The sequence below is a fragment of the Pimephales promelas genome, chromosome 21 (assembly GCF_988280905.1).
Source record: "Pimephales promelas chromosome 21, fPimPro1.hap1.1, whole genome shotgun sequence".
Taxonomy (NCBI): domain Eukaryota; kingdom Metazoa; phylum Chordata; class Actinopteri; order Cypriniformes; family Leuciscidae; genus Pimephales; species Pimephales promelas.
Genome location: NC_142789.1, coordinates 2,946,750 through 2,960,934, shown reverse-complemented (window position 1 = coordinate 2,960,934; position 14,185 = coordinate 2,946,750). Strand labels below are relative to the sequence as shown.

The following is a 14,185-nucleotide window of genomic DNA, read 5'->3' as shown; positions in this document are numbered from 1 at the left end:
GACTGAACAGTCTATAACAAAAACCCACACACTGTTGCTACATGTTGCTTCACCTTCAGCTGTGATTAATACGTTTACACACCCCTTGCAGAATCTGTTAAATTTTAATAATTAAAAAAGATCCTAAAAATTGCATTTTGATTATTTGGTACTGCTCTAAATAAGCTATTTCCATACCCGATGTTTATAATCCGCGAAACTGAATTTATACAAAACGTTCAAAAGTCTTAATGTGTCGTTATCTGGATAATCCATGACTGTGTGTAATCATGTTGAATTACAATAATCCACGACTGTATTAAAGGAATAGTTCACCCAAAATGAAAATTTTCATCATTTACTCACCCACATGTTGTTCTAAATCATTTGAGTGTCTTTCTTCTGCAGAACACAAAAGTAGATATTTTGAAGAATGTTGGTCCCCATTGACTTCCATAGTGTGGAAGAGAAATACAATGGAAGTGAATGGGGACCAAGTGTTTCCCAGCAGTCTTCAAATATCATTTGTTTTCAGCAGAAGAAATTCAGAGGCTTAGAATAATTTGAGGGTGAATGAATGATGACAATTTGTTTATTTTTGGATGAATTATCCCTTTAAGTGCCATGGGGATACTGCATACTGAAGTTTTAAAGCATTCAGTACTAAATTAAAGATCCTTGAACAGGTCTTATGTACTGCCCTTCAGAAGGCACATAAGTTACGTGTTTTCCAGAAGACAAAATAATTTACACATCATTCTGTTCAAAACATTTACACTCCCCGACTTTTGATGTGCATCATATTGTCGTCTTGAGTCGCTACTGTTGGAAAAGGGTTGAAATATGCAGACGATGCTGGAAAACCAAAGAGTGGAGCTGGAGGATCTGCCTGAAGAACAGTGAGCAGTTTAACTGGTCAGGACAAGCAAGAGACTCGTCTACAAGTCCTAAAACATTCATTGGGCGATCATATACAGTATTAAGCATAGGCCTAAAGCATTTGTATTTTTTAACCTGTTGATTTGAGTAAATTCTGTTATTTCGTCTTGTGGACAGCCTATTCAGGGTAGTGATATTGTAAGTATAATTTATTTTAATTATTTCTAGATTTTTTTTCAAGATAACATCTATATTAACTTGTGGCCACAACACCTTACAAAAGTAACCACAGTTTTGTATTTTACTCACTGAGAGTAAGCAGACCTTCACTTGATCCCTTGATAAGTGACCGGATTCACAAAATCAAGACTTTGAAAACTCAAGACTAAATATAAAGTTGCACACATAAGACATGTTTATAAGTGAGTACATGTAACACAGTACATCTGCACAGCGAGTGCAGAGCTGACTAGCGCGTTCATTGGTTGTGCTAGCTGGAACAGCACGAACCTATCAGAGTGTCCCGCTCCGAAGCCCGCTTGGCTTCTGGCTACATAAGCAGACCATATCACCATAGGAATCAGGTTTAAATCGACTGAAGCGAAAGCACCTGACCAAGCGTTATAGCACTGCAGGCTACACAATACTCGTTCGCTTACTATCAGGGAACCGAGGTTTCGTTACTGAGTACGTTGCTTTTCGAGAAAGGTCTCCAATATGCTTATGGGAACTCATTTTGAAATGCCGTGCCATTGGCTTACAACTTCGCCCTAAAATCGCCTAGGGCTGAGAAGCCTGAGGTTAATATTAGAGCTAATAGTCAGAAACCAATGGGGACCAGACCAATGTCGGGCCTCACAGAGGGGTACCTAGAGGCTTAGGCCCTCCCGGGGCCAAGGCCTCTTATACAGAAAGAACTCATGCCTGCAGAGCAGGAACCTCTAAGTTATAAAATCTCACAAATGTGGATGGCGAGGATCAGCCGCCCGCCGCACAAATGTCTTCAATTGGTATACCACTGGACCAGGCCCATGAAGAGCCCATGCCTCTCGTGGAAGGATCTCTAACACCTATGGGGCATTGGAGGCCCATAGATGGTGTTTAGAGATAGCGTTTACTATCCATCGTGATAGAATCATGTAGAGTAGAATCACGTAGAGTAGAATCACGTAGAGTAGAATCACGTAGAGTAGAATCTCGTAGAGTAGAATCACGTAGAATCACGTAGAGTAGAATCACGAGTAGAATCACATAGAGTAGAAACATAGAGTAGAATCACGTAGAGTAGAATCATGTAGAGTAGAATCACAGAGTAGAATCACGTAGAGTAGAATCATGTAGAGTAGAATCATGTAGAGTAGAATCACATAGAGTAGAATCACAGAGTAGAATCACGTAGAGTAGAATCATGTAGAGTAGAATCACAGAGTAGAATCATGTAGAGTAGAATCACAGAGTAGAATCATGTAGAGTAGAATCACATAGAGTAGAATCACAGAGTAGAATCACGTAGAGGAGAATCATGTAGAGTAGAATCACATAGAGTAGAATCACGTAGAGTAGAATCATGTAGAGTAGAATCACAGAGTAGAATCATGTAGAGTAGAATCACAGAGTAGAATCACGTAGAGGAGAATCATGTAGAGTAGAATCATGTAGAGTAGAATCATGTAGAGTAGAATCACATAGAGTAGAATCACGTAGAGTAGAATCATGTAGAGTAGAATCACAGAGTAGAATCATGTAGAGTAGAATCACATAGAGTAGAATCATGTAGAGTAAAATCACATAGAGTAGAATCACGTAGAGTAGAATCACATAGAGTAGAAACATAGAGTAGAATCACAGAGTAGAATCACGTAGAGTAGAATCATGTAGAGTAGAATCACAGAGTAGAATCATGTAGAGTAGAATCACGTACTAACCATTTCAGGGCATAGAGGCACCTAGTTGACTGTCTTTTTCCAGGCTGAGACTATTCTTGTCACTTCATGGTTAAACCACTGCAGTCACAGACTACTTTAACGATGTCTTTACTACCTTTCGGGGCCTTGGAAGCTGCAGTTACTTTGCAGTTTATGGATGGGTCTCTCAGATTTCATTAAAAATATGACAGATGACAGAGCTTTCAAATTAAATTAACTTTGTTCACACCATGTTGTAATTAATTATTCAGATTTTCAGAACGTGTTAAACAGCGTTCACATAGGCCTACTCATAGAGCCTGTATGCTTTTAATCACCACGTGTTGTTTTCACAGTTTATATGTAGTTTTTTGCTTTTTTTGCTAAAATCAAATTGAGTAAATTAAAGCTCAGTTTCTTTTTTAATTGATGCAAAACAAGGTGTGTTTTTTTTACAGGAAAATTTGTGTCATGGAATTTTGTTTTGCTATAAAAAAAAAAATCAAATGTATTGTAATGTATAAGCCTGCCTATACTTTCTATAGTTCTCCTAAAGAGTTTCATCTCATAGGCTAATGCTGAACAGGCGCGTCGTTTGACATGGGCATTCGGGGCTTCAGCCCCGGATGTTTTTTATAACCCTGGATCCAAAAATAAAAAAAATAATTAAAATAATTTTGTATTTGTTTAAAAAAACCCTGGGTATTTTAATCTATCCTTCGGAATCATGTGTTAAAGACGATTAAAATATTCAAGCAGATCAAGCTATGGTTACTATGGCTACACAACACGCTCGAGTTTAGATTGCACACCAGAGGAGAGAGAAAGAGGTTTACAAAACTTTATTTAAAACACTTAATATTCAACTATTAACATTATTTGTATCTATGGAAAAAAAACTAAAACCAATTTGAAGGTTGTCTGAATCTTTTTGCCATTTTTGTCGTCGTTGCAAGTCGGGGAGTATGAAACATTTCCAGAAATTTTCAATTAGAATCTGGCTATGGCGCCATCTCCTACGACTGAGCATTTCCGATTCCGGATAAACAACTTGTGGTAATCCAGAAGATGGACGTCCCATGAGGAGGGAATTAGGTGCCACTGGGTCTATATCTGCAATGTCCGAGGAAACATATCCCAATGGTCTGGAGTTCAATATTCCCTCTATTTCCACAAGTGCCGTGTTCAGTACTTCCTCTGGCACAGATTGAGAACCGAGAGAGGTACGCAGTGCAGTCTTGATAGATCTAACCTCTCTCTCCCAAGATCCACCAAAATGCGGTGCATTTGGTGGGTTTAGACGGAAGTTAATCTGTTGAGAAGCCAGATTCTCCTTCAAGATTGGGTGAAGTGCATTGAAGGCATTCTGAAGTTCTGTAATACCTCCTTTGAAATTTGTGCCGTTATCAGAAAGCACTTCATATGGTTTCCCTCTACGAGCTATGAACCTTCTTAACGACATGAGAAAGGAGTCCGTGTCAATGCTCGATAGAAGTCCAATATGAACAGCTTTGGTAGTAAGGCACTTGTACAGTATTCCCCAACATTTTTCACATCTGCATCCAAACTTAACCTGGAAGGGGCCAAAACAGTCAATGCCCGTTGAATAGAAAGCTGGCCGAAACAACCGAAGGTTAGACTAAGGGAAATCCACCATCATAGGAATTTCTGGCTTCCCTCACCATTTCTTACATTCAAGAAATGTGTCTTTTTACTGCCTCTTTGCCTTTTACGATCCAATATTTTCGTCTCAGTTCTGCGAACACGCGCTCAGGTCCTGGATGTAACAGGAGGTTGTCGTGATGTTGAATCAGAAGCATTACAAAATGGTGAGCAGGATCTAAGACAATAGGGTGTAGAGTGTCTGAGTCCAAGTGCTTACATCTGCGGAGGCGTCCACCTTCACCAATTTGGCTTTGTGATCATACTCTGGGGCTAGAGTTAGAAGACGACTAGAATGAGATACAGGTTTACCTAACTGGAGTGGGGCTATTTCTTCTGGGAAGCTTTCAACTTGAGCACGTCTCAAAAGTTCCTGTTCAGCTTGCTGTATAGTTGTCAGCAGAGAGTTCACTTTCGTCTGCCATCCCATGAAGGGAAATAGCAGTAGCCTTAATCAGATCTTGAAGTGAATTGTATTGAGAGATATCTGGGATATCAGTTTGACTGGAGAATAGCGCTCCACAGAAAGTATAACAGCGGTGTTCGTGGATGTCATCGCTTACAACATCATGAGGCTGTTTGGGCCAACTACTAACTGACTGAGTTAAGAACTGTGGACCTTGATTCCATCGGCTTTTATTCGTCTCCTCTGGTGTCAGCTTTGAGACATAGCCTGCCTTTTCAAGTTTCTGCACTTCTTTAACATTCACTGAAGCAAGATCTGTGTTCTGCAAAAGGCGTTTTTCTGTGCTTCTTAAATGGGCTGTTACTGCTTCTTTAGCTGATTGCAAAGGTGGAAGATTTCTTTTCCAGAGGAGAGGTGTTGCATACCTTTGAATGTCTCCGACTGCCAAGGATTTGCACCGCTTCTGTGTCTTACTCCTATACGGAAGTGTGTCCATTTGCCACAATTTCTGTACATTGTTGAACAGTTCGGCTTCTGCCGACAAAGTGGAGGTTAATAGACACTGTTGTGGTAAGAGATGACTGGCAAGGAATTTTGAGGGGCCCTGCAGAGTCCACCCGAGTCTGGTTTTCACAGCGGCAGGACCGCCAGGAGGTCCGAGACGTACTGGCTCTGTAGCTGTGATTAAATGTGGATAATCTGAGCCAATGAGTAAGAGTGGTTGAGCCTGCTGCAATGAGGGAATGGGCAGACCAGGGTAAATGTGTTTTGCGAGGTGCAGTTCTTTGGCTGTAAAAGCTCTTTCAATGGTGAAGAATTTGTTTGGCTGAAATGCAGAAGCTACTGAGAATGAAACAGCCGCCCCATGAACAACCCGTATGTCTTGTCTCACAGTACAGAGGCCTATAGCTTCAGGAAGTCCTTGAAGATCAAGTTGCTAGCTGCTTCATACAGTAACACTGTCCTCCTCTCTGATCCATCATCCAATATAGTGTATGCGTCAAGTTCCTTCTCTCCATTTCTCAAGATCACTCGGCTGACCTTCAAAAGAACTTTGCTGCCTGCAGTTGGTCTGTCCATATACAAAGTCTCTACTTCCAAGTTCACAAGACAACTGTTTCTGCTGAAGCTTGTGTTTCATGTTTACCTTTGGCACTGAAGTCATGCAGTATTTCTAAATGTCTCTTTTCACATTTTTTGCATTTGGCTTTAAGATTACATTGTGAGATCTGGTGATCACAGCCACACGTAAAGCACTTCTGATTTGACTTCAGCCAAGACTCCACTTGATCTTGATTCAGCAATTTGAAATTAGCGCACTGATTGAAGTAATGCTGCACAGTGTTGCAGACGGGGTAGTACTTTGTCGGTTTCTCCTTCTTGACTGCTGTAACACTTGCTGGTTTACTCTGTTCGCCACCATGCAAGACAGTAGAAAATCGTTGAACCGGCTTGCAATTCCTTTGCTGTTCTCTCTGTGGCTGAGAGTAGGCTCTGCTTACATTACTAACGTACTGTGACTCATCCTCTTGTATTCTGAGCTCATATTCTAGCCAATCGCTGAGTTCTATCAGTGTTGGAACTGGGTTCTGAATGGGGTTGACAAACCTTCTGAAGTTTGCTTTAAGATCATGAGGCAATTTGGCAAGGAGACGTGAAACATGTGACCCACATTTGAGCTCTGTCCATCCTTTAGCTCCAAATTGGTCCAGCATTCCAACTAATGCATGCACTTTGAGGGCCAACATTCTAAAAGATTGTGTCACCACTCCTGATTTTTGGGCCATCCATCAATTCTGCAATTCTTTGTAGTGCGAGTTGATGTAGTTGACCATAAAGTGCAGTTAGAGACCTCATAGTGTTGGTGTATGGGTACCTGCTGTTGACGTACGAGTCTGCAATGAGCAAGGCATTCTCCTGTTTCAGATGATCGAGTATTTGGTACGTAAAACGTTCTGTAGCCTCGGCAGGTAGCAAATTCTCCAGTGAAATTGAGTCGTGCAAACTCTCTGGGATCTTCACTGCAAACATGAGGAATGGTGGGAATAGGACCTCTGTAGGTGGGCTCTACATGAGGATATGGAAGACAAGGAGGGCGCACTGGGTGGTATGGCTGATGCATCTCAGGCTGAGCGTAACCTGCGTACTGTCGTGGGGTCAAGAAGATTGATTTGTCTGCAGGATTAGGAGCTGTCTCTCATGTGCATGGTGAGCTAATGTATCCCTTGGAGCAAGTCTCTCATCTTGATAGACTGGACTTGTAGCTGGAATCCCATGATAAGGTTGCTGATAACCATATGGTTCAGTGGAAGGGAAATAGCGGACGGGGTTGTAATTCAGACTTTGATCTTTATAAGTCCCATACGTACTGCTGTCTCTTGACTGTAGTCCTGAGGCATAAACTGAACAGCTGCAGGATATTGGTTGCCATCTCTTTGGTCAGTGGACATATGGTTATGGCCTCTGTGGTCTGTGTTTTAGTAACCACACGGTCTATCTATGTGCCTAATACCAGGTTGAGGATATGTAGTATCTTCTTGATGGGCTAGCTTGTGTTGGGATTGAGTTGGTTCATAAGAAGAGAAAGGATGACTTGAAGTTAGCAGAGTTGCCGAGCCTGGTAGTCTCAGGTCTCCTAGGTTGTCAGTGAGATAATTAACCTCTTTGTGACTGACAGATTGAGAATGCAGAAGGTCACCTCGTGAATCTACAGGCAGTGCTCTCATGGGCTGAGAAGAATCATCTTGATCTCTAGGCAGAACTGGCCTGCCCTCAGTGGCTGCTGTATATGGACTTGAGGAGAGAACTCTCTGATCTGCATAAATCATTCGCCTTGTAGAAGTCCGAGTACGGGGCATTGGCCGCGGCGGTGATGGCGGCAAATCTTGATATGTCTCCACATACGAACTCCCCTCACTTGATCCAGTGCTCGTACTTTTCATTAGTTCTGGTCCGCTTTCAATACATGTGAACTCTTTAAATGCAGGCCTTTTACCTGGCTCAGATCCAGTGGCACCATTTGTAGGCTGTTCATCAGAATGAAGAAACTGATGTGGCACTGTGTAATCAACATAGAAGTCATCTAAGTATCTTTGTGGGATGACCTGTCGACGTGGTCGAACCACTGGTGGCACTGACATAGCCAGTCTTTCTGTTCTAGACATGGTAATGCTGTAGTAGCTGTCTGCTCCGGCTCGAAGGACAAAATTTGTATGAAAGTTGTTGAGGAGCAGATCTTAAACTGGGCGACAACCGCTACAGATTGTTCAGGCAGAACAATAAGTCACATGGTCCATGTGCACAATAAAGTTTTTTACTGCCGTCTTCAATTCATACATCAGCATGGGTGTGGTTCTATAAATGAACAATAATAACAATAATGAATATAAAAACAATGAATCAGAAACAGTAATAACTGAACAATATAAAAGTAATGCAATCGCATGAAGATAGACATATTATACAAGTCCAGCAGCTGTAAGTTTCCTTGGGTTTATACACGTTCACTTTAAATAAATTATCAGATGAAACCGAATTAAAAATTTCCACATAATAATCAAAAGGTAACATTCAAAGTCTAATTCAGCGTTTTATGCTGAAATGAATGTACGATCAAGCTTACATGTGCATGGACAACCTCAAAGGAACAAACAAACTCTTAGTACTGCAACGTAATACAACCACAAATAAATCTACCAATATATAAATGAGAGTATTTTACTACATACTTTTAAGATGTACGCACACAGTATTCCGGTGAGATTCAACAGCAGTTTGTTGGGCCAGTTGCTCCTCTCCAAGAGATATACAGCTTTGTTTGTAAAGGACACCATTGCATCTGCGAGAGAAAGTCCAAACAAACAGTGAAGAATATCAACTTTGTGGCTTAAAGTGGAGGTCTTCTAAAGATGATAAAGAGTATATGGTTCAGATCAGCCAATAGCTCACCTGTTCCCTCCTCAGTAACATTCACATTTACAAGAAATGCGTCTTGCATTTGGTCTTCAAATTTGGTGTTGAAAAACACTGATGTATCAACAGTAAGAGAGGCACAGCCCGTGGCATTCATCTGGTAGGAGAACAAAGACACAATTAAGTCATGCACAGGCGAAAGGAAAACCCACAGCAGTAAGGCAGGAGTCACACACCTTTGCGGTTTGGTGTCTGGTCAAATTATGAAGCAGACTGTATTGAAATGGATTACGGCACACTTCCACTAAGGCTTGACCAGGTACAGGTTGGCCATATGTATATCTGGGAAACATCATAACAAGATAAAGAACTGACCAACCACAAGACAAAGAACTGACCAACCACAAGACAAGAAAATAAAGCATCACTTACTTGGCACAAGACTCAACTTTCAGTCCCATAACTGCAACGCTGTAGATCTGCAGTGCGTTTACGGTCACGTCAAACTTGGGCAAAACTAAACCAGAAACAAAGCGCTTTAGATTAAGGCCTCAGATCTGTCATTGAACTTCCCTCACACAACAACTTACCGTATTTTTTTCACCTCAAAGACTTGGGAGACTAGTGTTGGGACTCTTCACTCCATGGCTTCTCCATTCTGCGGCGCCTAGCTCTTTGTGTCTGATGGACGGACAGACGGACGGACGGTCGCACGCACGGACGGACGGACGCACTGACGGACGGACGATCGCACAGACGCACGGTTGCACGCACTGACGGACGGACGGACGGTCGCACGCACGCACAGACGCACGGTCGCACGCACGGACGGACGGACGCACGCACGGACGGACGCACGCACGGACGGACGCACTGACGGACGCACTGACGGACGGACGGACGCACGCACAGACGGACGGACGGTCGCACGCACGCACAGACGTACGGACGGTCGCACGCACGCACAGACGGACGGACGTCCTTCCGACAGTCATATTAAAAGACCACATTCAGTAACAAAAGCTAGTATAGACCATTACAACACAAGCCTACATTTTTTCCATTTTATCTTTAAGTCATGTACCAATTTCTAGAGCAAGAATCAAGCTAACAGACATACCAACACTGAAGTTGCAATAAAAATTCAGGCCCTTGTACTTCAGACACTGGAGTGGCATTCTAATCAGAAGCGCCACACACTGAATTATTCAGATTAAAAGCCCAAACAAAAAACCTGATTGAGGCACTCAGACACCCTTTCAGCACTCAGACGTCTTCCTGGCTCCATGATCGGGACGCTCTGATCTACAGCACTGAGGCTAGACAGAGATCCTGCTTGAGCAGAAACCATCAGAACGTTTCCCTCCGCAGGAACCGCCGTAGCTGGAGAAAACTGCAGAGACACCTGGAACAAGGACCAACACGCTGTAGGACACGCACCAACATTCCCAAATTGAAAAATAGCCACATCATACAGTACCTGGTTCTGGACACACACATTGGTGTCAAACGGCACACTAGCAGCAACTACATTCTCACTGGGAAGAATGCTGTGGACCAGAATCTGCACTGCTGGAGCCATATCGACGCTGACAGACAACTGGAACGTCACAGAGCCACTTGTGACTGCATCACCAGCCTTTGCTTTAACCGTCTGAAATCCATGGAGGACGATCACTCCTTTGGATAAGACCCAACAGAAGACATAGGTGTGCAAGTTGCGGAACAAACAGACCAGCAAACTTAACTACAAAACTAATGTCCACTCACCATATAGATTATGTCCACGCTGTAGCTACCAGCCTCTCCAACAAATGAATACTCCACGGTCACTGGAAATGAAGCACCACATTTGAGTGTCTGATAGAGCTTCACTATAGTCAGTTCACTAAACAATGGGTTGTCGGGAGAAACAGGTAGGAGAAGCTGAACAAACCTTGTATCTGTAGTGAAGTATGGCGATTTACAACCATAAAAAACCTCTGGATTAGCACTCGCCTGGGGAAGATCAAACTTAATCAGTATCATGCTAGAGAAAGTCTTAATTTTTACAAAATACATGTCATACCACCAGATTCAGATCAGCCTTAAGATGCACTGTTTATGGAGAACGCAGCCCGTCCATTCTTGTTTGTGGTTAGATTCAACAGCAGTTTGTTGGGCCAGTTGCTTCCCTCCAAGAGATATACAGCTTTGTTTGGAAAGGACACCATTGCATCTGCGAGAGAAGGTCCAAACAAACAGTGAAGAATATCAACTTTGTGGCTTAAAGTGGATGTCTTCTAAAGATGATAAAGAGTATATGGTTCAGATCAGCCAATAGCTCACCTGTTCCCTCCTCAGTAACATTCACATTTACAAGAAATGCGTCTTGCATTTGGTCTTCAAATTTGGTGTTGAAAAACACTGACGCATCAACAGTAAGAGAGGCACAGCCCGTGGCATTCACCTGGTAGGAGAACAAAGATACAATTAAGTCAAGCACAGGCGAAAGAAAAACCCACAGCAGTAAGGCAGGAGTCACACACCTTTGCGGTTTGAGTCAGGCACTGTCTGGTCAAATTATGAAGCAGACTGTAGGGAAATGGATTACGGCACACTTCCACTAAGGCTTGACCAGGTACAGGTTGGCCATATGTATATCTGGGAAACATCATAACAAGATAAAGAACTGACCAACCACAAGACAAAGAACTGACCAACCACAAGACAAGAAAATAAAGCATCACTCACTTGGGACAAGACTCAACTTTCAGTCCCATAACTGCAACGCCGTAGGTCTGCAGTCCGTTTACGGTCACGTCAAACTTGAGCAAAACTAAACCAGAAACAAAGCACTTTAGATTAAGGCCTCAGATCTGTCATTGAACTTTCCTCACACAACTTACCGTATTTTTTCACCTTAAAAACTTGGGAGACTAGTGTTGGGACACTTCACTCCATAGCTATTCTGCGACGCCGCGGCCTGGTCGCGGTTGCTTAGGCCTTTGTGTCTCACTGCCTCATCGCTTCTCTGGCTATGTGGTGTGCTCCACCTCCATCACCTCCGGTAATCCCCTTGGTAATGTTGGGACTCTTCACTCCATGGCTGCTCCATTCTGCGCCGCCGCCGTGGGAGGCAGTCCTGACTGTGAGCTGGGTCTCCGTCTGCCCTTCCCTGCTCAAGGCCATCCCCCCTGGCTGTCACCACCACCTGCACCACCTTTCCTCCAGCTACGGAAGGACGGCCGCCGTGTGATGCAGTCCTGACTGTGGGCTGGGTGTCCGTCTGCTCTTCCCTGCTCAAGGCCTTGGACGGACGGCTTGGACGGATGGACCGGACGGACGCTGGGACGGACGGACGACGGGACAGACGGGCGCTGGGACGGGACGGACTCTGGGACGGACGCTTGGACGGGACGGACGCTTGGACGGGCGGGACGCTTGGACGGACGGGACGCTTGGACGGACGGACGGGACGCTTGGACGGACGGACGGGACGCTTGGACGGACGGACGGGACGGACGCTTGGACGGACGCTTGGACGGACGGGACGGACGCTTGGACGGACGGGACGGACGCTTGGACGGACGCTTGGACGGACGCTTGGACGGACGGGACGGACGCTTGGACGGACGGGACGGACGCTTGGACGGACGGGACGGACGCTTGGACGGACGGGACGGACGCTTGGACGGACGGGACGGACGCTTGGACGGACGGGACGGACGCTTGGACGGACGGGACGGACGCTTGGACGGACGGGACGGACGGGACGGACGCTTGGACGGACGGGACGCTTGGACGGGACGACTGACTTACTTCCGCCCATCACATTAAAAGATCACATTCAGTAACAAAAGTTAGTATAGACCATTACAACAATAGACTAGTTAGGGACATTGAAACTGCAAGCCATTGGATAAAATGTAGTCTTTTGTGTTGTAATGGTCTATACTAGCACCCGCAGGCGTCCATACGGAAGGAATTCGGCTTAGCTGGAGGACAATAAAAAGCCTAAGAGAAACATGCAAAAGGTTGGTGCAGGTGGTGGTGACAGCCAAGGGGGATGGCCTTGAGCAGGGAAGGGCAGACGGAGACCCAGCCCACAGTCAGGACTGCATCCCACGGCGGCGGCGCAGAATGGAGTAGCCATGGAGTGAAGAGTCCCAACACTACCAAGGGGATTACCGGAGGTGATGGAGGTGGAGCACACCACATAGCCAGAGAAGCGATGAGGCAGTGAGACACAAAGGCCTAGGCGACTGCGACTAGGCCACAGCGCCAACCCCCTGAAGTGGAAGCAGCGATCCTGAGGTTAGAGGCAGAGCTGCAGCAACCATATGGAGGTGGAACCTGAGGGAGGGCGGAGCTAGTCAAAGGCGAAAGAGGTGGAGAGCCGTAGGGCAGCGAATGGGCTGCAAGTCCATGGCGAAGAAGATGTAATGTCCAACAGAGGGAGGCCGAATGGCCGATGGTCCACACTGGAGTCAAGGGTGTTAAGAGAGCACATTCTCACTGGGAAGAATCTGCACTGTTGGAGCCATATCGACACTGTCACTTTGTTTACAATTGGAGTCTTATCAAAACGAGTCACGGATATCTGTTAGGAATGATCAAGATTAGGAAAGGGGAAACAAAAAAAAAAAACACATGATCATCATCCATTTGAACACTGGATGGCAAACAAACCAAGAGTAGTGGTTCACAAAGCTTACTTTCACCATCTATAAAGTTCAGTAAACAACTCCAACATAAAAACAGTATGCTTCTGTTTGCTTCAAAGCCTAATGGTGCTTTACCTGGTTCCTTAAGTCCATCAACAGCAAAGAGAAAAATGGTGAAAATGAGCTTCTTCCAAACACAAATCTCCCTCACAGCCATGAGGACAGATCACCCAAGACTAACCCTTATCAAGCCACTCTTCAGACTCTAATATATCAGGAACGCATTCATCTCGTTAATACAATTAATTAACCACCTGGCAGTAGCCTAATTAATGTTATCATTTGATTAGGAGTTCCAACTGCCATTGATTTGAAACACGACACATTATGGAGGTTAGCGGACGAATTTTCTAGTTGCCATATCAACACAATTTAAAAATATAAAGCCTATATATTGAAGATATTAGGCTACTGAACATTTATCTGACCATAGCAAAAGTAGCCTAAGTTTCTTGTGTTCATTTTAAACAAGTCTGATATTATTTTATCTTATATCTGTTAATTAACAGTTGAGATAGTTCTTGAATGCTGGTGACAGCAGAACTTAGACTAGCTGGGTTTAAATCCTATATTTAAGAGAACTTTGTCCCAGTTGTGCAGGCGGGGCATGTTGTCACACGCAATGAGCAAATGATTAGAATCATTGCTTTTCTGCTCTATACTTGTATGAACTCCATTAAGAAACCATGAGAAAAGGGTGAATAAATTCTGAGATTCAATGTTCAGAAATTATAAAT

General features: G+C 44.1%; 1 protein-coding gene and 1 long non-coding RNA gene across 2 annotated transcripts; both read right to left on the bottom strand.

Annotated features, from left to right (window-relative positions):
- Nucleotides 1-8,761: 8,761 nt before the first annotated feature.
- On the bottom strand, nt 8,762-9,575 carry LOC148969665 (uncharacterized). The gene is made up of 3 exons (XR_016148540.1): nt 9,175-9,575; nt 8,979-9,084; nt 8,762-8,899 (listed from the first exon to the last, which is right to left on the bottom strand). It is a non-coding gene; the product is annotated as an uncharacterized LOC148969665 (long non-coding RNA).
- A 114-nt stretch (nt 9,576-9,689) lies between these two features.
- On the bottom strand, nt 9,690-11,661 carry LOC120473401 (murinoglobulin-2-like). Its single transcript, XM_089125129.1, has 7 exons — nt 11,476-11,661; nt 11,271-11,385; nt 11,071-11,191; nt 10,679-10,960; nt 10,513-10,574; nt 10,223-10,422; nt 9,690-10,147 (listed from the first exon to the last, which is right to left on the bottom strand). The coding sequence occupies exons 1-4, from the start codon at nt 11,502-11,504 to the stop codon at nt 10,830-10,832; spliced, it is 396 nt and encodes a 131-aa protein (XP_088981255.1). The 5' UTR covers nt 11,505-11,661; the 3' UTR covers nt 9,690-10,147; nt 10,223-10,422; nt 10,513-10,574; nt 10,679-10,829.
- Nucleotides 11,662-14,185: the final 2,524 nt, after the last annotated feature.